Source organism: Dasypus novemcinctus, chromosome 21 (genome assembly GCF_030445035.2).
Source record: "Dasypus novemcinctus isolate mDasNov1 chromosome 21, mDasNov1.1.hap2, whole genome shotgun sequence".
NCBI lineage: Eukaryota > Metazoa > Chordata > Mammalia > Cingulata > Dasypodidae > Dasypus > Dasypus novemcinctus.
The window spans coordinates 28,779,496-28,807,409 of NC_080693.1; the positions used below are offsets into that span (position 1 = coordinate 28,779,496).

The 27,914-nt window shown below is 59.7% G+C and overlaps 1 protein-coding gene across 2 annotated transcripts; it reads left to right on the top strand.

Moving 5' to 3' along the window:
- Window positions 1-1,544: 1,544 nt before the first annotated feature.
- CAMKK1 (calcium/calmodulin dependent protein kinase kinase 1) lies at window positions 1,545-27,095 on the top strand. 2 transcript variants are annotated; one of them, XM_058283750.2, is made up of 16 exons: window positions 1,545-1,620; window positions 8,598-8,999; window positions 9,848-9,895; window positions 10,409-10,462; window positions 10,862-10,913; window positions 11,169-11,302; window positions 11,693-11,729; window positions 12,540-12,561; window positions 13,712-13,800; window positions 16,270-16,469; window positions 18,438-18,491; window positions 19,214-19,287; window positions 20,583-20,670; window positions 20,875-21,003; window positions 22,996-23,099; window positions 25,228-27,095. In XM_058283750.2, exons 2-16 carry the CDS (start codon window positions 8,640-8,642, stop codon window positions 25,298-25,300), a joined length of 1,518 nt encoding a protein of 505 aa, XP_058139733.1. In that variant the 5' UTR covers window positions 1,545-1,620; window positions 8,598-8,639; the 3' UTR covers window positions 25,301-27,095. The 2 variants fall into 2 exon arrangements, with proteins under 2 accessions (XP_058139733.1, XP_071066497.1); XM_071210396.1 differs by lacking the exon at window positions 1,545-1,620 and adding an exon at window positions 8,002-8,099.
- Window positions 27,096-27,914: the final 819 nt, after the last annotated feature.

Genomic DNA, 27,914 nt, shown 5'->3' on the forward strand with positions numbered 1-27,914 from the left:
TCTCACCCCTCCCCTGCTCTAATTACAATATGGGTCCTTTCTGAGGACTCCAAAAACTTTGTGTCTCTCGGGCCCAGCCCCCTTTTCTCAACTCCAGCCCCACACAACCAACTCCCCAGTAAACATGTCCAATTAGTCATTCATTCGACAAACATCTATTTAATAATCACCCACAATGTGTCAGGCTGTGTGCCAGATGAATCAGGCACAGTATCTGCTGTCAAGTCAAGAGGGGATATAGGCTGGTAAACGGATGCTGGGTAAAGGTAACTCTTCCTGTATTAGGCAGTGGGAAGGTAGTGGGGAAGGTTTCCTGGAGGAGGGGACATTGAATTGAGCCCTGAAGGCAAGTAGGAGTTAGGCAGGCAGGTAGGTAAGAGCGAGCTTATTGGACCTACTCTCAGGGCAGGAGGGAGCCAAGGAAGATTCCTAAGGAAGAGCTGACGAGTGGGACTTGTGTTTCTGAAAGATTACTTGGGCTGCCAGGTGGAGAATGGCTAGTGGGGGTGAGACCGGATACCGGAGGCCAGGGAGGAGGCTGCGGCAGCAATCCAGTTACAAGGTGGTGGCCTGAGCTAAGGGAGGGTTGCAGGGGTGGAGAGAATGGAAAGGACTCCAGGGGTATTTAAGAGGCAGCCTGGCAGGGCTTGGTGATTGACTGGCTGGGGCAGGAGAGAGGTAGGCTGGGTGACTTCCAGGTTTCTGGCTCCAGTTTGAGACTGACACAGGCCAGGTTTGGGAGGAAACCATGTGGGGCTCAGCCTGCAAGCAAGTAGTGGAGAAGCCAGAGGAGTCACAAGAGGAGGGTTTAACATCAGTGAACAGGGAGCTCTTGAGCTCTCCGGGGAGGACTGGGGGAGAGGGGACACAGCCTCCAGGAGCAGCCACCGTGTCCCGGGGAATCCATTCCCCCTGCCCCAATGAAGCCATTCCTGTCCTCTGCTCGCTGGGCCCTTCCCCAAACACGAATCCGACTCCGACTCCAGCACTCCCTGCCGAACCGCTTCCCGGCTCCCCTACTCCCCACCCCGCAAAAGGCCCGACTCCTGGGCCTGCCACTCACGGCCTTTCCCTCGGGCCTCAGCCCCGGCTTCACACGCGTGTCCGAGCTGGCCTCGCCCCCGGAGGGGCGCCCCTGCCCGCTTCCCGCGCTGCCAGCGGGGCTCAGTGGGGCAGAGTTTTGGCCCGAAACGCCCGCTGTCTCCAGGCCCCGCTGCAGGGCGCAGGCCGCGACGGGCGGGCTTTCGCGGGCCCGCGGGGAGCCCGCACCCGGGCGCCAGGGGCGTGGCGAGGGCCGGCCCCGCCGCCCGGGGAGGGGTCGCCCGGAGCCTCCGCCCGCCGCGGCCCCTCCTCCCCGGGCTGGGCGCGAGTCCCCGGCTCGGATTGGGCGGCGCCGGGGGCCGCGCGGCCGGGCCAATGAGCGCGGGCCGGGCGCGGCGGCGGGCGCGGCGGCGGGCGCGGGGAGCCGCGGCGCCGGCGGTCTGCGCTCGGCGAGCCTGGCCCCGGCGAGGCGGGCGAGGCGGGCGGGGCGAGGCGGGCGAGGCGGGCGGGGCGGGGCACGCGCCGCGGGAGCGAGCCTGGGCGGTCGCACTGCCGCCGGGACTGTCGCCGCGCGCCGAGGTAGGGGTCCGCGGGCAGGTGACCTGGGGCGGCCGCGGCCGGCGACGGACGCCCGTACCTCCGCCCGAAGCCCGCAGGGGGGAAGGGGTGGTCTGCGAGGCCGCGTCTACGAGGGCAGCCGGGACCAAATCCATGCGGGGATCCTCCCCCTTCTGTCTACGGGATCGGGTCTCCCGGAGCCTGCTTCTGCCTGCGCGGCAGCCGGGACCGCAGCTCTGCGAGCGTCCCACCCCTGCGTCCCTTCCCCCGCGCTGGTGTGCGGGGCAGCGTCCTCAGGGCGCACCACCTACCCCCGCCCCAGTCTCGGTGGGAGGCGGTGTCTGTGCGGAGGGGGCCCAGACGGTGCACCCACGTGTGGATCTCCGCGGAGCGCTCCTCCCACGGCCCTTCCCCGGGGCTTCGGGCAGGAGCTGGGCTGGAGCGGGGCGGCGGGGGCATGAGTGAGAGGGACGCGGCGCGCGGCTTTCGCTGCGCAGTCCTCTCCTGGCTGAGCCGGGCGGGGCGGTGGGGGGCAGCGGAGGCGGTCGCTGCGGCTCCCGGAGCCGGGTAGGCACAGAACTGGTGGCTCGGAGGGTACACACGTGTACGGGGACCTGTGTGTGGTGTTTGGAGGCGGGTGTGCGTGTGTCACGTGGACACGGGAGTGTGCTGTTGGGCGGGGGGAGTGCGCATTACTTGGGTGGAGTGGAGAGCCAGGGCGGGTCACGCGGACATCGGCGTGCTCCTGTCGGGGAGAGGGGCCTGTCTGGAAGGTGCGGGAGCGTGCAGAGAAGGTTCTGGGTAGGGTGGGCCACAGGACTGCGCCGCGGTGGGCGCGTTGACGGATGTGTCTGTACCAGGCGGGCAGGCGAGTGAGAGAGGAGTACCCCCGCGTGCCCTTGAAGATGCCGGGGAAGAAGCGCTGGCCTTCACAGCCATTCACTCCTGCATTCAGCCCGTACACAGTGAGCACCTACTGTGTGCCAAACGGTGTCTGAGGCCAGCAGATTTAAAAAAATTTTTAGAGTAGTTGTAGGTTTACAGAAAAACCATGCAGAAAGTAAGAGTTACCATCTACCTCCCCCATACAAACAGGCAGGCACATGTACACAGTTTTTCCTGTTGTTAACATTTTGCCTTAGTGTGGTGTGTTTGTCACAATGGATGAAATAAAATAATCAGAGAGGCTCACAGACTTTGGGGAAGGCCCCTGCTTACCCGGTCGGTCTCCCCACCCTCCTCCCCCTCTTCCGTGGCAGCCAGCCGGAGGGCTCATTCTAAACCTCGTCTGCGTCACTCCCCTGCTCAGAACCCTCTGGCTTTTGAGAATGCCTAGTGTCTGTCCGCAGAGCAACCCCCCTCCCCCCCAAAACCAGGCCCTGAGTCCTAACCAGGAGATGGCTCTCTGATGCCCAGTGTGAACCTCTAGCCTCTCCTCCTCTCCTGCTGAGTGGTCCAGAAAGAGCTTGGGGGAATGGATGGGCCTCAGGCTGTTAAGCATTCTCCCCCCATGTGGGAGGTCCCAGGTTTGGTTTCTGGTGCTCCCTGGAGAAAGGAGAGCAAACAATGAGCAGACAGACTAGAGAACCATGGGGGGGGGGGGGGGGGAGGATGGAGGGGGATAATTTAGATAGATAGATAGATAGATAATAGAGTAAAAAATCTTTTTTAAGAAAGCTTAAAGGCTCCCTCCTCCAGGAAGCCCACCCTGAGGCCAAACACAGTGAAAGATGGGTCCTTCTTCCTCTGGGTGCTTCTCACATGCAGATGTGCCGCTCCAGCCACCCACGTTGGTCTCTTACCTGAGTGAGCACTAGTGTACCACCCCACCCCTCCTGACTTTTGTGCTTGCTGGTCCCTCTGCCTGAAATATTCCTCCCCAGCTGTCCACACAGCTTCCTTCAGATTTCTGCTCAAACCTGGCTTCAGAAAGGCCTTCCCTGACTTTACCCAACCCCTCACTGGTTATCCCCCTTTCACTGTTTTCTTTTCTTCTAATGCATGCCGCTTGCCATATCATATATATATTCCTAGCTTTCTTGTCTGATCTTTTGCTGCTGATTACAAATTAAACTATGTGAGAGCAGGGACTTTGTCTTTTTGGTTCACTGCCTTATCTCCCAGCATCCACTCCAGTGCCTGGAATATAGTAGGTGCTCAATTAATATTTGTCACATGAATGAGTGATTCTGGAATTGCACCCCAGGGGCCATATCTGGTTGCTCCCCAGGCCAAGCCGAAGTCTCCTGTTTCTCTGTCTTCTAGATTCCGAATTCCTGGAAGGTCTGGGAGAACTGTGACCATATTTGCACATTAGAAATATTCTCTCCAGCAACTGGTGTGGAGGGTGCGGTGGGGTGAGGGTGTGAGCTGGGAGGGGGGAGACCGATGTGGAAGAAGCAGTGGGAAAGGAAAGAGGAGGTCAGAATCGGGACTTTCTAAGGAGTTGGATGTGATGACCTCAGCCAGCAGCGGGGAGGTCAGGGACGGTTCCCATAGATGGGGATGTCCTCCAGGCAGCAAAGGCAGTTTACACAGAGGCCTGGCACAGGACAGTCTGCAGCGCTGGGGACTGCCAGTAGTGGAGGATGCGTGGGCTGGGGGAGCAAGGCTGGGGAGAGGAAGGGGTTAAGGAGGACTCCTGGGTTTCTGGCTGGGACTAGTGAGAACTGGAAGGGTGTTGTCCCCATCTCTGCAATGGGGACAGATGAGGAAGAGCAGGTATGGGGGAAGATGCTGAGTTGAGTGCGGGTGCTGTTGGGTCCCAGCTGCTCCTGGTGGTGGAGGGGGAGGAGGCAGCGGCTGGAGGCGCAGACTTGGTGTGGTCTGCTGGGGGGAAGGGGGGATGGGGACGGGGACAGTGGCAGGGACGAGGCCTGGAGACTTTCAGGCTGGCGGCTGGGCTGAGAAGATGCACTGAGGGTCGCCTTGGCACGGAGCCCAGCGCGGTGCTGGGGGCTCCCCGGGGGCGGTAGGGGTGGTATCCTCACAGCAGGCATCCTCAAGCATGACTCGACACCAGACGCCCGGGCCTCCCTCGAGGGGCCTGAGTCATCGCGGGTGGGGGCGGGAGCTGCAGAGGGCACCGGTTGCCAGGGCCGCCCAGACGCTCGTCAGGAGCATAAACACGGCTCCTGTGGGGCGGCCCAGGGATGTCAGGCTGCTCCATGCCCGGCCCGGGTGGCTCTGCCATCTCCTTGTGGCCCTCCCTTCTGGCCAGGCTCTGCTGGTCAGGGGTCTTCATGCCCTCCACCTGCGCTGTAGCTGGTCCTCTCTGACGGCCTGGCCCTGGGGTTCACAGCAGCCTCCCAGAACTTGGAATGCCTGACCCGTGCCTGATGTCATACCAGGCGGGGCTGCTCGCACAGGCCCGGATGAGAGTGGGGTCTGCCTGCTCTCAGGGCCTCATTTGAGGGACCCAGGTGGCTGGGGCACGTGTGGGGGGGAGGCCAGGCCAGCTGGGCATCTGGAGCCAGGAGCCAACTTCCCACGGGAGGCCTGGGAGGAGATGCCAGCTATGGGGCTGTAGTTTGTACAGCAAGGCTCTCTTGGTGCCTCCTAGATGCAAACACATCCCAGCTCCACGTCTTTCAGGAACAAACTGCTTCTGCACCCATAGTCTCACCCACTTCTTTCCATCGCCCCGGGAGTTGGCAGATGGTGGCCATTCTCTCCATTCATATATGAGGAAACTGAAACTCAAAGAGGTGCATTGACTTGTCCAAGGCAACACAGGCCTGGCCTGGGAGGACAGTGAGGGGGGGCTCAAGTCCGGTGGGGAAGCCACTTCAGCTGCAGGACTCGGCCGGCCCCGGGAGGCCCCATGTCCTTGGGAGTCCTGGCTGTGCCCTGGACCTGGGTCTTAGCCTGTGTCTACCTGCCCTTCCATTCCTCCATGTGGCCCCTAGGGACCTGCTGAGTCACTTTCTACTAAGTGCCTGCTGTAGCCTCAGCTTGGGGAGACCCTTGCAGAGACCCCCTGGGTGAGCCCGCAGAGGGCAGACCCTGCCCGGGACACAGAGATGGGCCCAGGCCAGCAGGCAGCCCCAGGCTGGGGACAGGTCTGGGAAATTTAGACTTGACCTCTGGGGGTCAGGCTCCTGTTGGCCCGCAAGGGGGTGCAGACTCCCCCGCCTTGCTCTCCCTCCTGGGGCACTTGTAACCCAGACCTCAGAGCGCACACGTGCACTGGAACACGCTCCCACACACAAAACACCGGCAGAGTTTGTCTCCCTGCAGCTGCGCTCCCACGTGTGGACTCGCGCACACAGACGCCCCCAGAGACACGCGCCGTCACCCTGGCCACAGCCTGGCCGGCACGCGCGTTCTCTCCCGCACAGCCTCAGCGTCTGGCCCTGCCGCCTGCAGCCTCCCCAGGCCTCCCCAGGCCTCCCGGCCGCCCCTGGCACAGACAGCGCCTAGTCACCTGAATGTGAGGGGAGGGAATGAGGGAGGGAGGCCTGACGTCAGCCCTCGCCGCCGCCCGCCGCCGCCCGCGCAGCCATCTGGCCGCTGCGGGGCCCAGGCAATCACGACCGCGGCGCCGCAGCCGGTTCTACCGCAGGGGCTCAGCAGAGGGCGTTGTGAGCCCCTATGGGCCTCCACTCCCGGACCCTCACAGCCAACCCCCCCCCCGCCCCCCCCGGGAGGCGAAACCCTCGCTTCGCCCCATTTCGCGGATGAGGAAAGCCTGAGGCACAGAAGTGAAGGTGCCTGCTTAGGGGTACACGGCCAGGATTTGAACCCCGGCGGCCTGGCTTCAGAGCCTGGCGCCGACCCCCAGGCTGGAGCAGGAAGGCTTCTGCCGATGTGGGTGTGACCCCCAGGCCTGGCCCTGCCCGGGCCTCAGTGTCCCTATTTGGGAACATGGGGGAGGGGAGTTAAAGGAGGACGCCCCCGAGCCTCCCGCTGTGATGATGGCCTCAGGGAAATCATAGGCAAATGTACGGGCCAGTAGCTGTGACCTGTGCCTGTGGCCTCTCTGTCCCCGCAGCCCCGCCCGGGCCCTCGGTCCCTGCTGGTGGGACCTGGGGCCAGGGGCCAGGAGCTCTGGACTCTGCCATTCATTCTCCGACTTAGGGTGGGGCCTGAGGCTTGTTGGGGTCCCTTCTCTGAGCCTGGTCATCTGGCTAAGCAGGACAGAGCTGTCGAGATTGTGTGGCAATCATGTATTCATTTGACAAATATGTATGGAGCTCCAACTATGTGTCAGGTGCTGCTGAAGAGACCAATGGAAACAAAGCAAACCACAACCTCTCCAGGGGGAAAACTATATATATATATATATATATATATATATATATATATATATATATATATATGTTATCCCATCCCTAATTTCATGGAGCTTACGTTCTGGCGAAACAGACCAGGTATACCCAGGGCCTGAGGAGCAAGGGGGAGGGAGGGGCCTGGGCCCCCTACAAGGAGGAGAGGGCCAGGCTGGCCAGGCTTGGGGGCTCCTCGGAGCCTTTGCTTCCTCCTTCCTGCAGGCCGTCTGGTCCCCAAAGCCTCCTGGGTCCTCCAGCCTTACTGACACCTGCTCTCACCTCCAGCGAGACGGCCCCTGTGTTCCAGCCTCACCCCCCTCCTCTCCTCCTCTCGGTCCAGCCCCCCTTCCTTTCTGATACCAGCTCTGCTATCTCCAGGCTCCACTCCTACGACCAGGCACAGGGGTCTGGCCTCGAGCCATCTCAGGGGAATCTGGGGATTGTGTCCACAGTACAGATGGGGATACTGAGGCTGGGAGCCTGCCCAGCCCCATGGGAGGTTGGCAGGCAGGCCTGGAGCCCAGCCCAGCTCCTCGGTGGCCAGGGGACTCCAGCCCCCCTAAGTCCTCGACATCTGTCCAAGCCAGGTGCTGGGGAGTGAGGGGTGGAAGGGAGGTGTGAGACTTGTGCGCTCAGAGGCCCTGCGTGGGGATGGGGAAGTTACCACCAGACAGGAAAGGCCGAGGGTCAGGAGTCCACTCACTTCCTTCTTCTGAGAAGATGTGGCGTCTGGCCGCAGAAGGGAAGCGGGGTGTCGGACTGGGGGAGGGGGCAGTGCTCAGCGGGGGGTGGAGGGCGAGTGTCAGTCTAAGGGTCAGAGTATATATAGCACAGGGTCTCGGTGGAGGAGGGTGGGCTGAGGCTGGGGTCACTTTGGAGTTCACACTGAGGTCTGAGGTCAGACTTTGCCCTGGGGCCTGGTTAGGGGATCAGACTGCAGTAGGGCCAGGGCGGCTGTGGGGCCAGGCTGGGGAGGGATCCCAGCCTGAGCAGATGTGGCAAACACTTTGGCCCTACAAACAAACTGGAAGGAAAAACCAGGGCAAATAAGGGATTCCTCAGTGTAGGGAAGTCAACGTGGCAGGCCCCTCCCCTAAAGGATCCTGTTTTGGGCTTGAGGCTCTGCTGAGGCAGAGAAGGCATAAGAGGAGCCTCACCACATGACCCTGGAGAGGCCTCCCTGGAGGAGGTGAGTGGGGCTGGAGCATCAGGGAGGCCTCCCTGGAGGAGGTGAGTGGGGCTGGAGCATCAGGGGTGCCTCCCTGAAGGAGGTGAGTGGGGCTGGAGCATCAGGGAGACCTCTGCAGCTTCCAGGGGCAACTTTGGAATGCTCTGCTGTCCAGGGGTGGGGCTGGTGAGTCACTGGATGCGTGCAGGGCTGGCTGGACTCTGTCCCTCCCATGCTGCTGGCCTCCAGGGTTTTGCACGTGTCTGTCTGTCCTGACTCAGTTTCTCCCTGCTTCCCCGTGAAGCCAGCGAGGTAGAAGTGCCCGTTTTACAGGTGGGGGTACCAAGGTCCAGAGGCCGGTGGGCAGCAGAGCAGCTGAGCCCCTAAATCCCTTCAGTTAGCACAAGACGGTCTGAGTTGGAGGCTGCAAGCCGAGCAGAGGGGCCGTCCAGGGCCCAGGCAGTTGTGGCTGCAGCAGAAGAGGGGCCTGCACTCTGCCCACCTGGCCCTGTGGCCAGTGTGGTGTCTGGGAGCAAAGCCCCGTTGCCCTCTTTTCTCAGGTCCCCAACAGCGCTGCAGAGAGGACCGTCTTGGCTGACGCGATGGAGGGGGGCCCAGCCGTCTGCTGCCAGGACCCCCGGGCAGAGCTGGCGGAGCGGGTGGCAGCCATCGACGTGGCTCACTTGGAGGAGGCAGATGGTGGCCCGGAGCCTGCCAGGAACGGCGTGGGCCCCCCACGGCGCCCCAGGGCTGCCTCTGTAGTCCCCGGAGGGGCTTCACGACCCCCTCCAATCCGGCCCAGCCTCTCGGCTAGGAAGTTCTCCCTGCAGGAGCGGCCGGCGGGGAGCTCCCTCCAGGCCCAGGCTGGGCCTTATGCCACGGGGCCTGCCAGCCACATCTCCCCACGGGCCTGGCGGAGGCCTACCATCGAGTCCCACCACGTGGCCATCTCGGACGCGGAGGTTAGTGTGGCCAGTTGGGGTTGTTCATGAGAATCTCAGTCGGCCTCCGTGAAAACCCATTTTCTGTTTTCCCTGTCGTACAGCGATCTAGCCTTGGTTTGCATACCTCCAGGCCTGTGGCACTCACTACCTCACAGTATGATCTCTTCGAACAGGGGGCAGCTCCATCTAGCCAGCGGTTGCCTCCTGTAACTCCCTGCATTCCCATCCCAGCCCAGGCCTAGAAACAGGCCCTTATCCCCTGAAAGTCCTCCTAGAGGTTTGAAGACAGGTGATGTGTCGTCCTCCCAAGTCTTCCCAGGCTGACCCGCCGCCTCTACTCTTGTCTGCTAGGGTTTGCTCAGCGTGCCAGCATGCTGCCAGCCCCTGGGCTCCCACTGCCCTGGCCTTGCCACCTCAATCCCAAAGGGAACCTGGGTACCTAGCCATCTCCAGATTTCAGAGGCTGAATTTTTATGCCAGAACCAGGGCTTCCCGTCTCCTGTCCCCAGAGCTCCCCTCATTACTCTTGTCTGTGCCTTCCAGACCTCCTCATTCAGCTGCTTCTGGAAGCACTTCTGCGTGGGTTACTCGCAGACCCCAGCATCTGGGCAGGAATCAGTGGTTTTCCTTTCACCATTTCTGAGGGTGAAAGCATGGCCACACCTTGCCATTCCTGTTTTCAAACATTACCCAAGGCTTCTCGTCACTTACGGAGCACTGGCACCGCCTAGTTTTCCCATCCAAATCTGGAAAGTTGGGGAAGTCCGGGAACGAGGGGTCTGGGGCCAGGATCAGGCCCAGAGCAGGCTTCTGAGGTGGGAGCAGAGCTGCCTCTGGATCGAGCTGAGCCTGTTTTCCACCCCCAGGACTGTGTGCAGCTGAACCAGTACAAGCTGCAGAGTGAGATCGGCAAGGTAGGGCTGGGCAGGCCAGGAGTAGCGGGGGCTTCTCGGGGCTTGGCGGGGGCAGCTGTCAGGCTCCTTGGCTTGGCTTTGTCCCTTCTCCTCTGGGTGGGAATGTGACGCAGCGCCAGGAAGTCCCCAGCCTGGAAATGAGGAAATTTTTTTTTAAATTTCTCTCCCCGCCCCCTGGGTTTGAACCCTGGACCTCCCATGTGGTAGGCAGACGCTCTATCAGTTGAGCCAAATCTTTGTCCTTGGAAGGAAGGACCTGGGGGTGGGGGTTGGGAGAAGACTCAGGATCCCTGACTTCCCAGGGTGCTTGCTGGGAGATAGGGAGGGAGGGGCTGGGGAAGCCGGAAGCTGCAGGAGCCCGCAGGGACAGTTGCCAGGGCATGGGAACCCCCTCCCTGTCTGCCAGCTTGGGGGGTGGGTTGTGTGTGATGGGATAGTCAGGCCCCAGGCGCCTAAGCTAGTCCCAGGGGAGATCGCCCTGTCCCGGCGGGACTGACCAGTGCCTCTCTGCAGGGAGCCTACGGCGTGGTGAGGCTGGCCTACAACGAGAGTGAAGACAGACACTACGTGAGTGTTGGGACGTGAGGGAGATGTTGCCCGAGCCTGTCCCTAGAAGCTGTGCAGGGAAGACTGAGGACGGGGCTGCCTTTGACGGGAGTGAGCTCCCTTCCCTAGGAGTGTGCAGAGGGAGTGAGCTCCCTGTCTCTGGGGGTATACAAGCAGAGACTGGGCTCCTCTGAGGAGAGAGCTCAGGTGAGTTTTGTTGGGAGACTAGGGGTAAGGCCAAGATGCCGATTGGCCAACTCCTAACCCGGCTAAATGCACCCCTGGACCTGTCTCTGGGGTTTCCCCTTGTGCCCATGGCAGACACCCCTGCACCTTTCTGGACCTCAGTCCCCATGTCCCCAGCCTGTTCTAGGCCCTGGCGGCTGCGCACAAGTGATGGTTCTGTCCCTCCCTCCTCAGGCAATGAAAGTTCTTTCCAAAAAGAAGTTGCTGAAGCAGTACGGCTTTCCGCGTAGGTATCTGGGGCTGGCCTTAGGAGCGCATGGCCTGGGGTGCAGATGGGAGGAGACCGGGGCCCCTAGCTGGTTTTTGCTAGGATGATGGGGCGGAGGGGTCAGCCTGAGCAAAGGCGAGCAAAGGCATGGTGTAGGGACAGCGTCCGGTGGGCTGGGGCTGGACTTGCAGGATTCTAGCTGGGGGCCGGCTGCGCGGCCATGCGGAGGCCCAGCCGCCTGCGCTGGGAGTTGACTCCCCGTCCTGGTCACAGGTCGCCCTCCCCCGCGAGGGTCCCAGGCTGCCCTCGGGGGAACGGCCAAGCAGCTGCTGCCCCTGGAGCGGGTGTACCAGGAGATCGCCATCCTGAAGAAGCTGGACCACGTGAATGTGGTCAAACTGATCGAGGTAGGAGGCGGCGGGGAGGGAGGCCCTTGGCACAGGTTCCGAGGGCAGGGCCGGGCTTGGGGTGCGGGCTGCAGGGAGGCTGCAGGGGTCAGCTCAGACCGTTCAGGAATGTTCTCAGGGTCTCGCTGAGGGTCAGGGGCTGCCCCAGAAGAAGGAAGGAAGCTCCCCACTACGGCAGGGGAGAAGAGCTGGAGGCCACGCGCTGGGCCAGGGTTGGGGACAGTGACTTCTGAGGCGCCATCCATCTGGCACCAGGGCGGTCCCTGCTCCGTTGTCCAGGGCGGCTGCTGGAGCCTCCTAGGGATCCCGGGGCTGTGAGGACAGGGCGGCCTGGGGCCTCCAGCCTCGGCCTCTTCAAGCCCCACCTTATGCCTGCCCCTCTCTGACCAGGTCCTGGATGACCCAGCCGAGGACAATCTCTATCTGGGTGAGTGACCCAGTTTGTCCCTGCAGCAGCTCACAGGACCTTCGTGGGCGGGGTGAATGCTCTGACCCCTGGGGGGCAGGGGAAACCCACGTCTCAAGTCCAGGATTCCCTTGCCCAGTTATAGTCAATTATTCCCAAGCCCCCACTCCCTGCCAGGCCGGTACTGATTGGGGACAGAGTGGATCCAATCTGGACTCTGCACTCAGGGCGATGCAGGCCGTGTGATGTGGGTTCCCAGACCCTGTCTAATATCTCTGGGCCTCAGTTTCCTCAACTGTAAAATGGGGATAATGATGGTGTCTCTCTGAGGGTTGCCGTGAGGAGTGAGTTATTACAAGCATCGTAGCTGTTATGGTTATTAAATTAGTGTTATTAATATTATTATTATTTAAGTCTCTGGTGCCTAGACCAGGGCTGGGCTTGGAGGAGGCTTCAGGAACTGGGGCAGAGGGGGCCCTGGCTTAGGAATTGGAGGCCAAGGCTTTGGTTTCCCCTCCATCTCCTACCTGCCTGCCTGCTATGGTCTCTAGGAACATTCCTGCCTTTGAGCTGAGCCTCAGTTTCCCACCCTGTAAAAGGGGTCCATGCTGATGTTCCTCCCCTGGCACCCGAGCATCAGGTGAGGCAGGCCCACAGCAGACCCCACTTCCACTCACTTTCTCCCATGACTCGGTACCCTCGTCCTGTCCCACCCTCGAGTGTGCCCGGATACCTGCCCCTCTCCTTCCCGCCAGAACTGGGAGGGACCTTGGTGTCAGCTGCTTCGCCATCTGGCCTCACCTTACCTACTTTTCTTTTCTTTTCTTTCAGTGTTTGACCTCCTGAGAAAGGGGTGAGTCCCCCGTCCTGGCCGGGCAGGTCAAGTCTAACCCAGGCCTTCCTCTCCCTCCCTAGGTCCCCTGTCCTAGGTCAGCCACGCCAGGGGGAGGCAGAGATGCAGGCCCTGCTCACAGGGAGCACTGGTCTGGGGGAAGATAAGAGACCAAGATGACAATTCTTTGAAGGCTGGAAGTAATGAGGCTGTGGAGACCTCTGGAAGAGAGAGAGGGTTTGAGCCAGGCCTTGGGAAACTGGGAAGAAGATACTCTGGATAGAGAGAGGGGAAGAAAGCACAGGTGTGGAGATGGGACTCACAGCTCCAATTTGTACTCGGATCACAAAGTGCTCTTTGATCTTTACAGTAAACTTTGTGAATTGGGTGGGTGGGATGCCATTCCCTCCTGTTTACAAGAGGGGAAGCTGAAGATCAAAGAGGGTAAGTGAGTTGCCCAAGGTCACACAGCGAGTCACTGCTAGAACCCTAGGGCCCTAACGCCTGTCTGCCCTGCTTGGCTTTCTCAGGGTATTTTCAGAGCATTTTCCCGGCTACCACATGGAGTAGTGGGCACAGGGCTGGGTAGACCAGGAGGCCTAGCTGCCCTTGAATGCAGACGGAGGCTTGTCCCTGCCTGGGGTGGGGGTGGGAGTGGCTTCGATACCCTTTAAGACCCAGTTTGACCTCCATTTCAAAAAAGGAAAAGAAAAATATGCCTTTACATTGCCACCCATATATAACTAAAACCAAGGTTTCATGAAGCAGCATACTTCCTCTTCATGTGATACCTTCTGATACATTCTGTTTCATTAGAAAAAAAGCAGTAGCCACCCACTCACTAAATTGATTGCACGACTCTCTGTTGGGATTGGACCCACAATCTGATGCTGTAAATGGCGTCTTCTCAATTGTGTGATTACAGATATGTATTCAGAAGCAATACCAAGCCTGTCAGAAACTAAGATAAAGCTAATGTGAGATTATAATAATGGAAAGAACGGTGGTATTTTGTGTGTGTTTATAAAGTTGTGTTTGCATGAGAGAAGCAGCTAAATCCTTGCGTTCCTAGGAACCTGTTTGAGGCCCTGCTGGTCCCCTTCCCCCCCGCTGCCTCACCTTGACTCTTCTTGATTCCTGCTGAACCCCCTCCCGCAACCCCTCCCCACAGGCCGGTCATGGAAGTGCCCTGCGAGGAGCCCTTCCCCGAGGAGCAAGCTCGCCTCTACCTGCGGGACATCATTCTGGGCCTCGAGTACTGTGAGTGCAGGACTGAGGGGATGGGGACACGGGAGAGGGCGGAGCCCAGGCTGAGCTGTTTCTGTCAGTCAGCGCTGACCTGCCAATCCGCTTCAGTGAGGGGGCGGGGCATGGGCTGTGGGCGGGGCCAGAAGCCTGCTGCCGCCGGAAGGCTGGCGGCAGACTTCACTGGGCCTGCGCCGGGTTCTTGGCGCTGCCAGGCTTCACCGCCACGTAGGTCTGCGCCTTTGGTGTCTGTCTTCGCCCCTCTTCTGCTTTCTGAGCTCTTAGCCAAGCTTAGCTTCTTCACAGGGACTCAAGAGTTACGGAAAGGAAGGGCTTTGTGTCCAGCTGCCCTGAGAAGGATCTGACTAGGCTTGGGTCCCGCGGGTGGTTGCGAGGGGGGCGGGGGGTTCAATGTAAGGGCAGCAGGAGGGAGGATGTTAGCTTAATCTCTCGCTCTGCATCCATTCATTGACTGAGAACCTAAGTGTCAAGCTGTGCATAAAGAAATGACCAAGACCCAGGCCTGTCCTTAAGGCTCACACTGCCTAGTATGAGGGACAGGAACCTAACTAAGCAGGCAGATAATGTGAAGTGGTGCCTGCCGAGCCTGCGGAGGCTCAGAGGCTCTAGGGAGACGGACCAGGGAAGGCTTTCTGGAGTAGGCAGCTTTAAACTAAGGTCCTGACGGATGAGTAGGAGTTAGTAAGTCAGGTTTAGGGGGTGCTTGGGAGAGAGTGCTCCAGGCAGAGAACTACAGGCAGAGGCACAGGGGACAAGAGGGTGTGTAGGTTGTTCAAGCTGGGTGAAGCCTCCAGTGGGTGGAGGGTGGGCGTAGTGAAAGATAAAGCTGGAAACACTGTCCAGGCCATGCCAGGAGGGCCTCAGCCCCGGGAATGCCTGCACAGAGGACTTTGGACTTCATCCTGTATGCAGAGTGAGCCCCTGCAGGCTTTGAGCTTCGGGAGAGATGGAGAGACAGGATGGGATTTACGTCCTAGAAAGCTCTGTCTGGCAGCTGTGTGGTGGCTGATAGGAGGGGGGAGGCATCCAGCTGGTCAGGGAGGAGTGACAGATGGTGAGGCCTGGATCAGGGCAGTGGGGAGGAGTGCTGAAGGAGGGTTGGCCGGTACTGGGTGACTGGCCGGTCGAGGGAGAGGACAGTCCCCAGACATCCAGGGTTCTGGCCTGGGCAGGCGACAGGGGTGCTGTCCTCTGAAATCTTCCTTCAGTTTGGGAAGAGGGTGTTCTTTCCCTGGGGGAACCGGGTAGGGAATATATTTCAGAGGTTACCTCCACGGGACCTGCTGATGAATGGGATTTGGGTATGAGAGAAAGCGCAGTCAAGAATAATCCCTTGTTTTCTGGTCTGAGCAACTGGTAATAGGCCATTAACTGCATGGAAAGACTAGGGGAGGGGCCAGGGGTTTCTGTTTGGGTTTTTTTGTTTTGCTTTGTTTGGGGGCAGGGGTGGTTGCGAGCAGAGAAATCGAGCTCTAATTCAGATATGTTCATATTGAAGTGTCTGTTGGGACATCCAAGTAGATGGAGAGCTTGGAGTTAAGGGGAGAGGCCAGGGTTCCAGATGAGAATTTGAGACCACTTTCCATGAGCTGATACCCGAGCCTCTGGGTTCGAGCATGCATGTAGCTGCTGGTGTGCCCCTGGCACATAGTAGACAGTCAGCACAGGATCACTGGTTCTGCTCTTGTTATATGACACTGTCACTCTCTCTGTCCCTAGTCTTTCTCCTTCTTCTCCCTGTCCCTAGCCTTTCTCCTTCTTCTCCCTCCCTTCCTCCTCCCTCCCTTTCTATCTTCCCTTCTGTCCCACACCCTGGGTGGGTCCAGGGGGGGTAGTTTGCTGATGGGGAGCCCACAGGTGGATGGGTGGGGTCAGGTGCTGCAACCCTGGCAGCAGGACAAGCACCCAGGCTACTAGAGAGGCCACCCCTCACCCGCAGTCCCAGGGCCCTCCTTCCCTGAAGCCCACCAGCCCAGAGTCCCTGGGGCCGAGGCAGGTTCCCATTGGATCCTTGGTCCCCACAGTCCTCCCCTAGTGCCAGGAGCAGAGACATCTCTGACCAGGCTGGGGCTGGGGGGTGGCCCGGGGCTGGGCTTTGGGCCTGTGGCAGCTCACAGTGGGAGGGGCAGAGAACCCCCACAGAGAGGTCCCTGTCCCCGTCTCCTCTGGTCTCTCTCCTCAGCAACAGCGTCGGTGCCTTGATGGCCACCGAGAGCCCTGGATTTGGAGTCAGAAGTCTCCAAAGATTCCAGCCGTGGCTCTGCTTCTGAAGTCTGGGCTGGGCACCAGCTCTTCATCTGCACGGTGACGCAGATGACACTCAAGTCCTGAGTGTGCACGGGCTGAGGATGTCCAGTTCTTTCTCTCCTGGGGTTGAGATGGGCTTTCCTAGCCAGGCCTGGGCAGGGAGCAGGTTCTGGGCTGCGGTCCCCCAGACCCCGCTCCAGCTGCCTCTCTCTGCAGTGCACTGCCAGAAGATCGTGCACAGGGACATCAAGCCGTCCAACCTGCTCCTGGGGGACGACGGGCACGTGAAGATCGCCGACTTCGGTGTCAGCAACCAGTTTGAGGGCAACGATGCGCAGCTGTCCAGCACTGCTGGGACCCCAGCGTTCATGGCCCCCGAGGCCATTTCTGATTCCGGCCAGAGCTTCAGTGGAAAGGTGGCTCCCAGGACCCGGGCTGGGCTGGGGTGCAGGTGGAGGGGCCTGGTTTCCAGCTGGAAGGTGCCAGGGTCTTGTGGCTAGAGAGCAAATACTGTTTCCTCCTCCACATTTGGCCTCTTCCTTGGAGTCTGAGAAACTCCCCAAGTTTGGCCTCCTCTCATTTTCCAGCAAAATGGCCCCAAATCTCTCCCATGGATAGTTACTGCCAGTCACTCTGGGCTGGATTCTGGGCTGAGCTACAGAACAGAGAGAGTCAAAAGAGCTCTGCTCCCTGCCCTTCTGGAGAAAAGGGCAGGAGAGCTCACATTCAGGGGGGAGTTGGAGGCTCCCCCACCCCACGCTTCTCAGGCGCGGCAGGGTTTGAACTGGGTCTTGAAGAACGGGGGAGATTCGAGCAGGAGGTGGAGCTCAGAGAATGTACAAGAACACTGAGGGGCTGGCGTGGTGAGCCCGTGGGGCTTGGGCAGTGCTTAGAGGCCCTGTGAGTTTGGGCTTTCTCCTAACAGACAGAGGCAGCACCCAAAGGTTTTCCGAGTAGCGAAACAATATTGTTATAATTACATTGTTAACGGTAGTCCATGGTTCATGCTAGGGTTCATTCTTTGTGTTGCACAGCTCTGTGTTGTTGTTTACATTTTTATTCTGGTAACATAAACATATACCCTAGAAGTTCCCATTTTAACCACCTTCAAATGTACAATTCAGTGGTAGTAATTACTTTCACAGTGTTGTGCTCCTGTCACCACCACCCGTTACCTGAGCTTTCCCATCACCCCAAACAGAACTCTGGACCCATTGAGCATTAGCTCCCCGTTCCCCACCGCAGCCCTTCATACTGGACTCTGCTTTCTGTTCATGTGAATTTGCACCTTGCATACAATATTTGTCCTTTTTCCCATTTAGGTTTTCGTTGTCCTTCTATATATCTACTTTTACGCATATTACATTTTTTGGAACCTTTTGAGACTGAAGTTGGAGACATCATACCCTTTTATCACTAAATGTTATTAGTGGGTATTTCCTGAGAATAAGGATGTTCTCTTACAGGACCTAAGTACAATGATCAAAATCAGAACTTTAGTATTGATAAAATACTATTATCTTATCTACACACCTAATTCAAACCTCCTCAGTTGTTCCAGTAATGTCCTTTATAGCTTTTTTTGCTCCTGGCCTAAGGTTCCTCCTTGCATTCCCTTGTCTTGTCCTTCCCTGTCTTTTAATTTGGAAGAGTTCCTTAGCTTTTTTTTGTCTTTCTTGACCTTGACATTTTTGAACAGAATGGGCCTGTTACTTTGTAAAACGTTGTCTGTTTGCATTGGTCTGATGTTCCCTGATTGGATTCAGATTCTGCATCTTTGGCAGGAATAGGTGGGTAGAAATTTGAGAATCATATCAGAGAGAAAGCAGACGCTGGGAGAAGAGGGAGGTGGGGTTCTGGAGAGGAAATGTCAAAAGACACAACTTCGAACCCAGGTTGTGGGGTCCGCCACGTGTGTGGGGGCATCAAGGAGTTGTAGAGATGGCACGGGAGGGTGAGGCCCTGACTGGAGCAGGGGCTGCTCCCAGTCCTGGAAAGAAGGTGGATGGTAGCTTCACCGGTGGGTGCTTTGGAGAAGGGATGACCTCTTGAAGCTGGCGCTGGTTTAGTGAGTTTAAGTTCAGTACACACTGTCAATTCTGGGGTCCATCCGTGTCACAGGGCCAGCAGATGTGACCCTGGGAAAGAAGGTTTTGCACCTATTGAGTTGGAAACATATCTGATGTGAGCCTTTCAGAACCCCTGGAGAGCAGGGGTCCTGTCCTGCCACCGCGGGGTCCAGCGCCGAGCAGGTGCCTGGGAGTGTTTGTTGAGTGACGACACGCCTGTGGAAGGAGGATCCGTGCATGCCCTCTCCCACGGTCCTCGGGCACAGGGGGGCCTGGTGCCCTTCGGCGGCCTGATGCGAGCATGTTTCCTTCTAGGCTTTGGACGTGTGGGCCACCGGGGTCACGCTGTACTGCTTTGTCTACGGGAAGGTGAGTGCCGGTGCACTACGGAGCCGGGGCAGGCACAGGCCCCCGGCACCGTGAGCTGGGCCCACTGAGCGAGGCATGGGGCGGCACGCATGCCCTTCTTCGTGGCCTGAAGTAAAGTGGCTTTTGAAAGGGCCCACCTGGCTCAGGGAAGTCCGAGGGAGAAGAGACTTCTGCTTTTCTCGTGTCCCCTTGGGGACGGAGTCCAGCATAGCAGCTGTCCCAAGGCCCGTGTGGGGGGTGGTGCTGCCACCTCTCCAGCCAGAGCGCGCCTGTCCTTCCGTCTCTCGGTGCCATTCATTCATGTATGCAGCCACTCAATCGCCCATTCAGCACTTGGGGCTTGACCTCTACTCTGGGTCAGCCTGGCCTTGGGACACCCAAAAACAACCTGGCCAATATCCTTGTACTCAGAGGCTCCCACTCTAGGGAGTGTGTGGGATGTTGGGCAGCAGGAGGGACCCTCAGAGAACATGTTCCCAGGCCCGAGAGCAGCGGTCAGACCGAGGGTTCACCCAGCCTCGTAGCTGCCTCAAGGACACATCAATTCAGTCAGCATCTGTTGAGCACCTACTGTGTTCATCTGAAGTTAGACAAGGGCTCTCCCACGCCGATAGGGAGCCCAGGGCTGCCGCCTGCCCTGGCCCTACCGGGGACAGGGCCGGTGCCCCTGCCGTGGGTGGAGACCCTCAGCCTGCAAACCTTGTCGCCTCTCCACCCCGCAGTGCCCGTTCATCGATGACTACATCCTGGCCCTGCACAGGAAGATCAAGAACGAGGCTGTGGTGTTTCCTGAGCAGTGAGTTGTCCACCCAGCGGGGACCGAGGTTTATTGGTGCTTTTGCCCTTTGAGGGCCCTGCAGATCCTGGGGAGGGGCCCCTGAGCAGATGGGGGCTGGGGCTGTGGAGCCGCGGGTCCCCGAGATGTCAGGGCTAGATCATTTTGCAGGTCACACTTGCACCACTGCTTCACCGCAGGCCTCTGTGGGGCTGGGGGCACATTTGGCAACTGGCTCGAACCCCCGGCTCCTCCTCGTAGCTCAGGGCCTCCTGCCACCTGCGCAGGGCAGAAAGCAATCTGGAGGTCGTCCTGGAGGACTCCTGCTCCCTCAGGGCCTGGGCTGCTGAGCCCACCGCTCACATGTCTCTCTACTCCGTTTCCCCCACCCTGTGTGGTTTAGACCTCTGCGCCTCGCCCCAGACCTGCCCAGCCGCCTCCCCTCTGGTGTCCCTGCCGCTGGCCTCCTCCCAGTCCCCTGCTCCAGGTTTTTCTGCAGTTCCCAAGGCCCCAGCCCTGGCGCTCCAGGCCCCCCACGTGCTGCTCCCTGTTGACCTGCCCCCACGTTGCCTGCCCCCCCCCCCCCGTGCACTCATCCCCTAGAGTCTGTCCCATTCCTCCTGTAACGCACTGCCTCCAGGCCTTCTCTCCTGCTGTGCCCCTGCCAGGGAGAGCTTTCTCTCCAGCCCACAAGTTGTAAAAGGGACCCAGTCTCTAGGACAGCAGAGGGAACCAAGGTCAACAGTTTCAAAGAGTGGGTTCCCCAGACTTGGAGGGGGGGATCCCCAAGATGCCTGGACTTTGGGCAGAGACCGTCCCAGCTGGATGTGGAGCTGGGAGTCCTGCTCCCCCCTTGCCCTGCCCGCAGTCTTTCGGGGGGCAGTGTACAAACCCGCCACCCTCTCAGGGCCTCCGTTTCCTCTTTCAAATGAGAGAGGACCTTTGCCGCCACCTCCCAGGTGGAGGAAAAGATAAGACGGTGAGCGGTGAAGGCCATGAAGCAGCTCTTCTCCCATTAGCCTCACCAGCTGCCACCCCGAGGGCCACCACTTCCTGCTCGGGAGGGTCAGACATCTGTGAATCACTCTGCAGGCCTCCCTTGCCCTAGTGGCTGGGGGGTGTCCCTCCTGCTCTCTGGAACGGCGTCTGCCCATCTGAGAAATGGGGGCTGGGTGTGCCTCTGCCCTGGCGTGGGCTTATCAGTGGACAGGGGCTGCTCCTGTCAGCCTTCCCCTGGGCAGGCCAGGGATGGAGGGGTGGGAGGGGAGGGACCTCATCGCTGGCTCGCCTTCATTTCCTTCGGTCTCCCTCTTTAGGCCAAGGGTCAGCGAGGAGCTCAAGGACCTAATCCTGAAGATGCTAGACAAGAATCCCGAAATGAGAATTGGGGTGCCAGACATCAAGGTTAGGGGACCAGCGGTCTTAGGCTGGGGTGGACTGGGCCAGGACATGGGAAAGAGGCCTCAGTTTCCCCTTCTGGAAAGGCCTTCTCCGGGACGTGCGTCCTGGCCCTGAGTTCTGGGTGTCGGGGCGTTGGCCCCTTCAGGGACGATCGCTGTGGGACGCCTGCCTGCGACCCTGACCCTCCCTGCTCTCCGGCCTCCACAGCTGCACCCCTGGGTGACCAAGAATGGGGAGGAGCCGCTTCCCTCGGAGGAGGAGCACTGCAGCGTGGTGGAGGTGACCGAGGAGGAGGTGAAGAACTCGGTCAAGCTCATTCCCAGCTGGACCACAGTGGTGAGAGCCCAGGCGTGCAAGGCCCTTTGTCGGGCAGGAGATGGGGGCCTGCGGAGGAGCTGCCCTGGCCCGAGGCCTGCTCTGTGCCAGGTCCTGCAGGGGGCGGAGGGCTGCGGGGCCCTCTGAGGCCGCTGTTCTGCCGGAGGCGCAAAGAGGTTGCATCTTCAGCCTCGAGGTGGGAGACGGTTAAAGAAACGCGCTGCCCTTGCTGAGTGTCTCAGCACTCGCCGTGTCCGGAAGGAGCATTGTCTTTTTCCCTCCTTTCCATCCTTCCTTCCAAACGTTTATTAACCTCTCCTGTTTGCCAGGACAGTACCAGGTGCTGAGGGCATGCTAGTGAAAAGCTCCCGTGGCCTGGAAAGCCTCTGAATTGGAGAAGGAACTTCTCCCCTGCATGCCAGCTAGACCCCTCTGCATGCCTCCCGAGTCTCCTCTGACATGTAGTTTCCCCTCTGCACATCTTCTGCATTAGTAGTCCCAAGTCCTTACTGTGCTCCCTGATGGCCGTTGGGGGTTTTGCGGTGACTGCAGGACACAGTCTTAGGGCCTCTCTGTTCACAGCGGGACAGTGAGTCTTGGGGGGACAGGGGGTGCCCTGCCCTGCAGGATCGGAGTGCGGCAGGGTGAGCACAAGGCCAAGAGAGCGGGCCGGCCCAGTGCCCTGGGCGGATCTGGCCTGTGCGCGTCCCTCCCCGCGGGGTCCAGGCCCCACTAGGATCCCCCTAGTCCAGCTCATTTGCTTACTTGGCCTTCTGGTGCCCTGGAACAGTGAACCCCTGTGGGGTCCCACTAACCACCCGCTCTTAGCCACCGTTGCCCCTCTCCTGGACCACCAGACGGCCCCTCCGGGTCATCCCTCCACTCCCCCCTTGCTCCCACTCCAGTGATGCTCGACTCAGCGGCCAGGGTGGACCTAGGAGCACGATCCCATCACTTCTCAGCTCAGGCCCTGCCCGCCCAGAGTAAAAGCCTCTGCCCTGACAGTGCTCACCGCGTCTCCTTCTCCCCTCCCTTCGTTAGCTCCACTCCAGTCGTAGGGCTCCAAGCATGCGCCCTGCGCCGCTGCCCCAGAGCCTTTGAACATCTCCCTCTGCCTGGGGTGCCCCCCCCACCACAGGTCTCTCCCCTCCCTCCCTCCAAAGTTGCCTTCTCAGAGGTCCTTCCCTGGCCCCTTTTCTAAAATTTCATCCTCCCCTTTGTCATTCCTTATCTCCCTTCCTTGTTTGACTTTTTCCTCCTTAGCACTGACTACTAAGGTAATACCCATTTCCCTGATTTGCTTACTTGATTCACTGCCTGTCCCCCAGGTGGCATATAATAAGCCCCGTGAGTGCGAGACTTGGTGCCTCACTCGCCGCTGTAGCCCCTTGCCTCGAATAGTGTCTGGCACACAGCAGGCGCTAAATAAATTGTCGTTGTTTGCCTGGGTGCCTGGAGGGAGGCCTAGTGACTGCCTCTGACCCTGTGTGTGGGAGTGTGAGAGCCTGTGCGTGGGAGGGCAGGGCCCTGGGGGCCGAGAGACAGGGTGCAGCGCCCGCTGACCGCTCCCCCTCCCGGCAGCCCTCGCGGTCTTCCGTGGCTGCCCTGAGCTGCTCTCTCAGGCCCCCTGAGTGCACACGGCCCGGCCCCGCCCCTGCTCTGCTCCATCCTTCCTGCCGCAGCTAGAAGGTGCTTTCTAATCGAGCTCTCAGGATGAAGCCCCCCCGCTTGGCCTGCTGCTCCAGTCCCTCCCTGTCTGCTTCTGGCCCCTGTGACCCTTGCCCCACTTGGCACTGGGCTCGTCGTCATTCTGGGAATTCTCTCTGAGCCGCCCCCTCTCCCGGCTCTGGCCCGTGCCCCTTCCTCCGTTGGGAAGACTCCTCATTCCTTTCTCTGCTGATGGAAACAGGACCCTCGGCGGGATCTGCCTCCGCCCCCAGGACTCAGAGCAGAGGCCACGCGCTGCCAGGGGTCCATGGGCCTGAGCTGCTCACACGGACATGTCCTCCACAGATCCTGGTGAAGTCCATGCTGAGAAAGCGATCCTTTGGGAACCCGTTTGAGCCGCAGGCACGGAGGGAAGAGCGGTCCATGTCTGCTCCAGGAAACTTGCTGACGTAAGTGCTGGCGGCCGGGCCACGGGGCCTTCCCAGGGGTGGGGGGTGAGGGTGCTGCGGCGCATATCCCCATCTCACTGTCATCAGGCCGAGCAGGCTGAGCTGGACCCTGGGGACGCGGCCACGTCAGGGTGGGGCCTTGTTAGCCCCTCTGTCCTCGCTTTGGTGGGGCCCACCCCTTGCTCCAGGCCCCTGCCCGGCATCCCTCCCTCACTCCCACACTTCAGGGATGAGGAGCTCTCTCAGCCCCCCTGTAGGGATGGGAAGATCCTTCCTTCTCTGGGAAGCCTGATGGTGTCACACTCTCCCACTGGGTCCCACCCGAGCCCCCTGAGGGCCTCAAATCTGCTGCTCCCTCGGTCTGTGGCAGCCTGGTAGAGGTCTGCAGGTGGGTCCCCCGTCTGCTTCCCTTCACGGCTGGCTGCCCTGGCAAGGGACACACTCTTCCTAGCCCCGGGGCAGCGTTAGCTGCTTTCCGGAGTGGCCCCTGCTGAGGCCGTGCGCCCAGCGAGTGAGCACGGCTAGACGTGCCGACCCGGCCCACGTTTGCTCAGCATCTCCCGTGACCCAGGCCTGAGGTTCAACACCTCCCAGGAGAGGCCAGGAAAGCACTGCCCCAGATCTCCGCGCCTCTTCCTCAGGTTTCCCACCTTCTTCCACCCCAATAAAAGTCAGTTTGGGATGTCCATGAGACCTGATGGAGTTTGTACACAGACCTGGGCCAGATCGTGGTCCCGGGCTGGCCGCCGCCTTCCTCTGGCCTGTGGAGGGAGCCCGGCCCCCGCCCGCTCCACGGGAAGGCCTGCTCCCTCAGGGAGCGCGCTCCGGACGCGGACCCGGCCCCCCGCCTCTCAGGGAGGTGTCGTTTCACTTTGGGGGCCACATGTGAGGCCTCCCTCTTGCCAGGGGCCTTGCAGAGGTGCCGGGCCCCTTCGTGGTGGGCAGGCTGGCACCTGCACCCGCCAGAGGCTGCTTGTGCTCAGGAATGTCCACCCACCAACCTTTTGCCCGCTGGCCCGTGATCGAGGGGGGCTTGGGAGAGACCCTGGTGGTCTCCAACCTGTGGTGTCCCATCGCTTCAGGGCAGCGTGTGGGGTGGCGTCTCCCTGGGTACATCTGGGCTGTCCAGCGTCTGATGCTGGAACTGGGCTTAGCGCAGGGGCATCGGCGTGAAAGGGGAAGCTGTTGGTAATTATGTCTGGACAAGGGCCCTAAAGCAGGGCTGTACTGAGCTGACCTGGGGGGGGGGTGCGGCGCTCGCTGAGTGCCTGTGACTTGGCTCCCCCTAGTGGTGGGACTGGCCAGTCACAGGCTACAGACATTGGGGCAGCTAGTTTGGCCACACTCACTCAGGGCTGGGCAGCAGGAATCCAAGGAGCCATCACTGCCCTTCGTGGACATTGGACATCCTTCTTTCCAGCTGTACAGTTCTATAGTTTTGTGACCTGAGCTTAATTTTTTTAAAGAGGTACCAGGGATTGAATCCAGGACCTTGTACATGGGAAACAGGTGCTCAACCCCTGAGCTACGCCCACTCCCCCAAAGTTTAATTTTGAAAAACAGGTTTTACCTTATTTTGGCATCCAAGATTTGTCCTTGATAGATCCTGTTTCTTTTGCTTTAGGATAATTTTTGAAACTCTACAGTAGAGCTAAGTGGGATTGTTCGTTTTTAAAAGGACCAGTGAATAACCATTTTAAAGAGAGGGTTTTAGGGGACAAATCAGAAAAAGGAATCCACTGAATATGTGACACAAGCCCAAGGCTGACAGCCCCTGCCCTGTGAACAAGGCAAAGAAGATGCAAAATAAAAGCCCCTCTCCAGGACTGTTCAGGGAGGGTGGGGGTAATCCAGGGAAGCCTGGGACCTGGCCGTGAGGATGCTGGGAGGTTGGCTGGATGAGGCCAAATGGTCTTGAAGGCCTTCATCTCCGGTCAGTGGGGAGCCATAGAAGGTTGAGGGCAGACTGCCACACAGTGGGGAGCAGCCAGAGTAGGCTTGAGAGATCTTGCCGTGCAGATGCCTGGTGTGAGTGTGTGTGTGTGAGGGAGCCATCGAGCCAGCAGGGGGCGCCCCGAGTGCACGTCTGAGCCCTGAGGACCTTCTGCCCCTGGTGTCCCCTGAACAGGAAAGAAGGGTGTGGCGAAGGGGGCAAGAGCCCGGAGCTGCCCGGTGTCCAAGAAGACGAGGCTGCGTCCTGAGCCCCCTGCATGCGCCCAGGGCCACCGGCAGCCGCTCCTCCTGCAACTCCCGCGGCCCACCGCCCTCACGCCGACAGCCACCCTTCCCCTGTCGTGCTGCATGCCCTCCCTGCCCCCCGCACGCGCCCAGGGGCAGGATTGGAGTGTGTGTCATCGGGTTTGGAGGCAGGGCGAGGGCAGCAGGGCTCTGGGAGGCCCCTGTCCTCATCCTGGCCCTCCCTGACGGGAGGAGGCTGGAAACCAAGAGGGCAGTGGAGGCCGCTCTCCCCAGCTGCAGGCCCCTCGGGCTGGACTGGAGGCCGGCGGACCCGGCTGCCACACACACACGCAGGGGGTTCCCTGCCCACCCAGGGCAGTGAGGCCTGAGCTCCTTGGCTGCTCAGAACACCCAAGTGGAGGATCTGCCCCCTCGATGGAGATTCCTGGGCCTCGCTGGGGAGGAGACCAGTATTGGAGCATTCAGATTCCTTTTTTGTGGTCCTTTTACTTTCGTGTTTGACCTGGGGATGAAGCCCTGCTTGGGAATGTCTCCTGAGCTTTCCTGCAGCTGTGGGTAGTTCTCGGTGCCCACGCACACACTGCCCCCATGATCGGCAGCTGAGCAGATGGGCTGAACTTCCTGGATTGTGATTTGCCCTCAGTACCATCCAGTCCGGGCCGCACCGAGTCAGGCTCTGAACGGAGGCCGAGCCAAGAGCACTGCGCTCCCTTCGTAGCTCCCCAGAGCCGTGGTTGCAAAAGAGACGCAGGAGCCCAGGCTCCCAGGGCCCGTGGCCTCTACCTGCTTACGTCGCTGAAATCCCGACCCCGATCCTATGCTGGTCTACCCACCTGGCCCCGGAAGCTGCCCTCCCATTCCTACCACCAAGCCCCCCCTGCCCAGGCCAGAGGCAGCTCTGGAAGCAGGACCCTGGAGGGCTGTGCACACTGGCCAGTGGCCTCGGTGTCACCCGCCTCCTGCCCTGGCCAGCTCGGTGCTCCCGCGCGTGTGCTGACAACGGCCATTCTGGAGCCGGCTTCACCTTCTCTCGGGGAGCAGCGCCTGGCTCAGCATTTACTGACCAAAGGCTCAGAGAGGCTGAGCGCCAAAGGAAAACAAAGCAGGACTCAGCTACCTCCCCTGGGTACAAGGGCCGAACAAGGGACTTCGGCCGCCCGTCCACCCACCTGGGTTTTGTACTGCAGGGGCTGGCTGGAGGAGGAAAGGGCAGCTGCGCTGGAGGAGCATCCAGGGGCCTGGCTCCCCCAGCCGCCTGCCTCATCTTGTGCCTGTGGGTGTCCTCCGCGCCTCCACGCACACGTGCGTGCGTGCCCATCTGCTGCACACAGCACACGCATGTCTCACACTCGTACATGCATCTGTAATATAGTTTCTCTGTCTATTTAAGGCTCTGAGCAGAATGCGGCCCATTGTCAACGGGTCCCTATTTCTCCCTGGGCCCTCTGCCCTGAGGCAAAGGGGGCATCACCCAGGGCTTGAAAATTAATTTTAGTAACACTTTTATAGAGTTAATGGGAGGCAGGTTAAAGGCCAGTCACAGAGCAGCAAGTTTTCCTTGAGGTTCCAGGGGTTACAGCGATGGGACATAGCCTCAGAGAGCTCTGATTTTGGGGTGAAATTGTACAAGTTCAGGGCTGTGCCAGAGCCAGAACCCATTGCCGAGGGTTTTGGTCAGCAGTGTTGTTTTTGAACGTAGCACAAGTGATGAACAAACTCTGTAAGAGTGTTTTAAAAATTAACTTCCTAGGAAGTGAGTTAAAACAATAAAAGCCCTTTCTTGAGTTTAAAAAAAAACCCAACGACAATGGAACTTTTCTTTGTATGTATCTTTTCTGCTTCTGGATGTACTTTCTTTCTCCCCAGCCAGCTTTGCCTGCTTTTGGGGGAGGGTCGGAGGTACCCCAAGTCCCTGAGCTGGACAGAAGTGGGAGGAGCTCTGGGGGGATGTGATGGGGAGGGAACAGGAAAGGCTGGCCCTGGGGGGGTAGGGGTGCACTTCAGGTTGTGGCTCAGGCCCCTGGGCAGGTGGCCTCTCCTTGGGAAGAGTAACGTGGGCAGCCTGTGCGGGTGCCCCACCTCCTACAGGGGTTCAGGGAGGCTCAGGTCTGGCACCGGTGGGAGTGGCCACCAGTCCTCAAGGGTGGAGGTGCCTTTGGAGCCCCCGCAGGTTCTAGGGAACCGTGGCACAGGCCCAGTGTATCCTCTGCGCTCCCTTAGACTTGGGTGCTGGTACAGGGTTTTGGAGCCCCGCAGCCGTCTGCCATAGTAGGGCCCTCCTACAGTGATGAGAAGAGGTGGTCATCTTTCGGGTCCCACGGCCTTGGGTTTGAACCACAGTTTTGCCACTTAATAGCTGTGTGACCTTTGGCAAATCATTGGCAGAGCCTCGATTTCCTTGTCTGTGTAATATCAACACCTCGGTATTCTTGTGAGGACAAGCACCTGACATGTTACCTGGCATATGGTAAGTACGTGGCAAATGAGACCCTAAAAAGAAATCAACAAGAACCTGCCTCTGGGGTGCTGGGAACCAGCCTCGGAGGCCCGGGCTCGCTTCCCGCGTTGCTGGTGTATGCCCATCCGTGGAGCCTCCGTCTGGGTGGAACTGGATAC

Bases quoted from the DNA above. Each gene is read 5' to 3' on its own strand.
- CAMKK1 (XM_058283750.2), top strand. From the start codon at position 8,640: ATGGAGGGGGGCCCAGCCGTCTGCTGCCAGGACCCCCGGGCAGAGCTG. The intron at 11,303-11,692 runs GTAGGAGGCGGC...CTCTCTGACCAG, and splicing joins ATGTGGTCAAACTGATCGAG to GTCCTGGATGACCCAGCCGA. The intron at 13,801-16,269 runs GTGAGTGCAGGA...CTCTCTCTGCAG, and splicing joins CATTCTGGGCCTCGAGTACT to TGCACTGCCAGAAGATCGTG.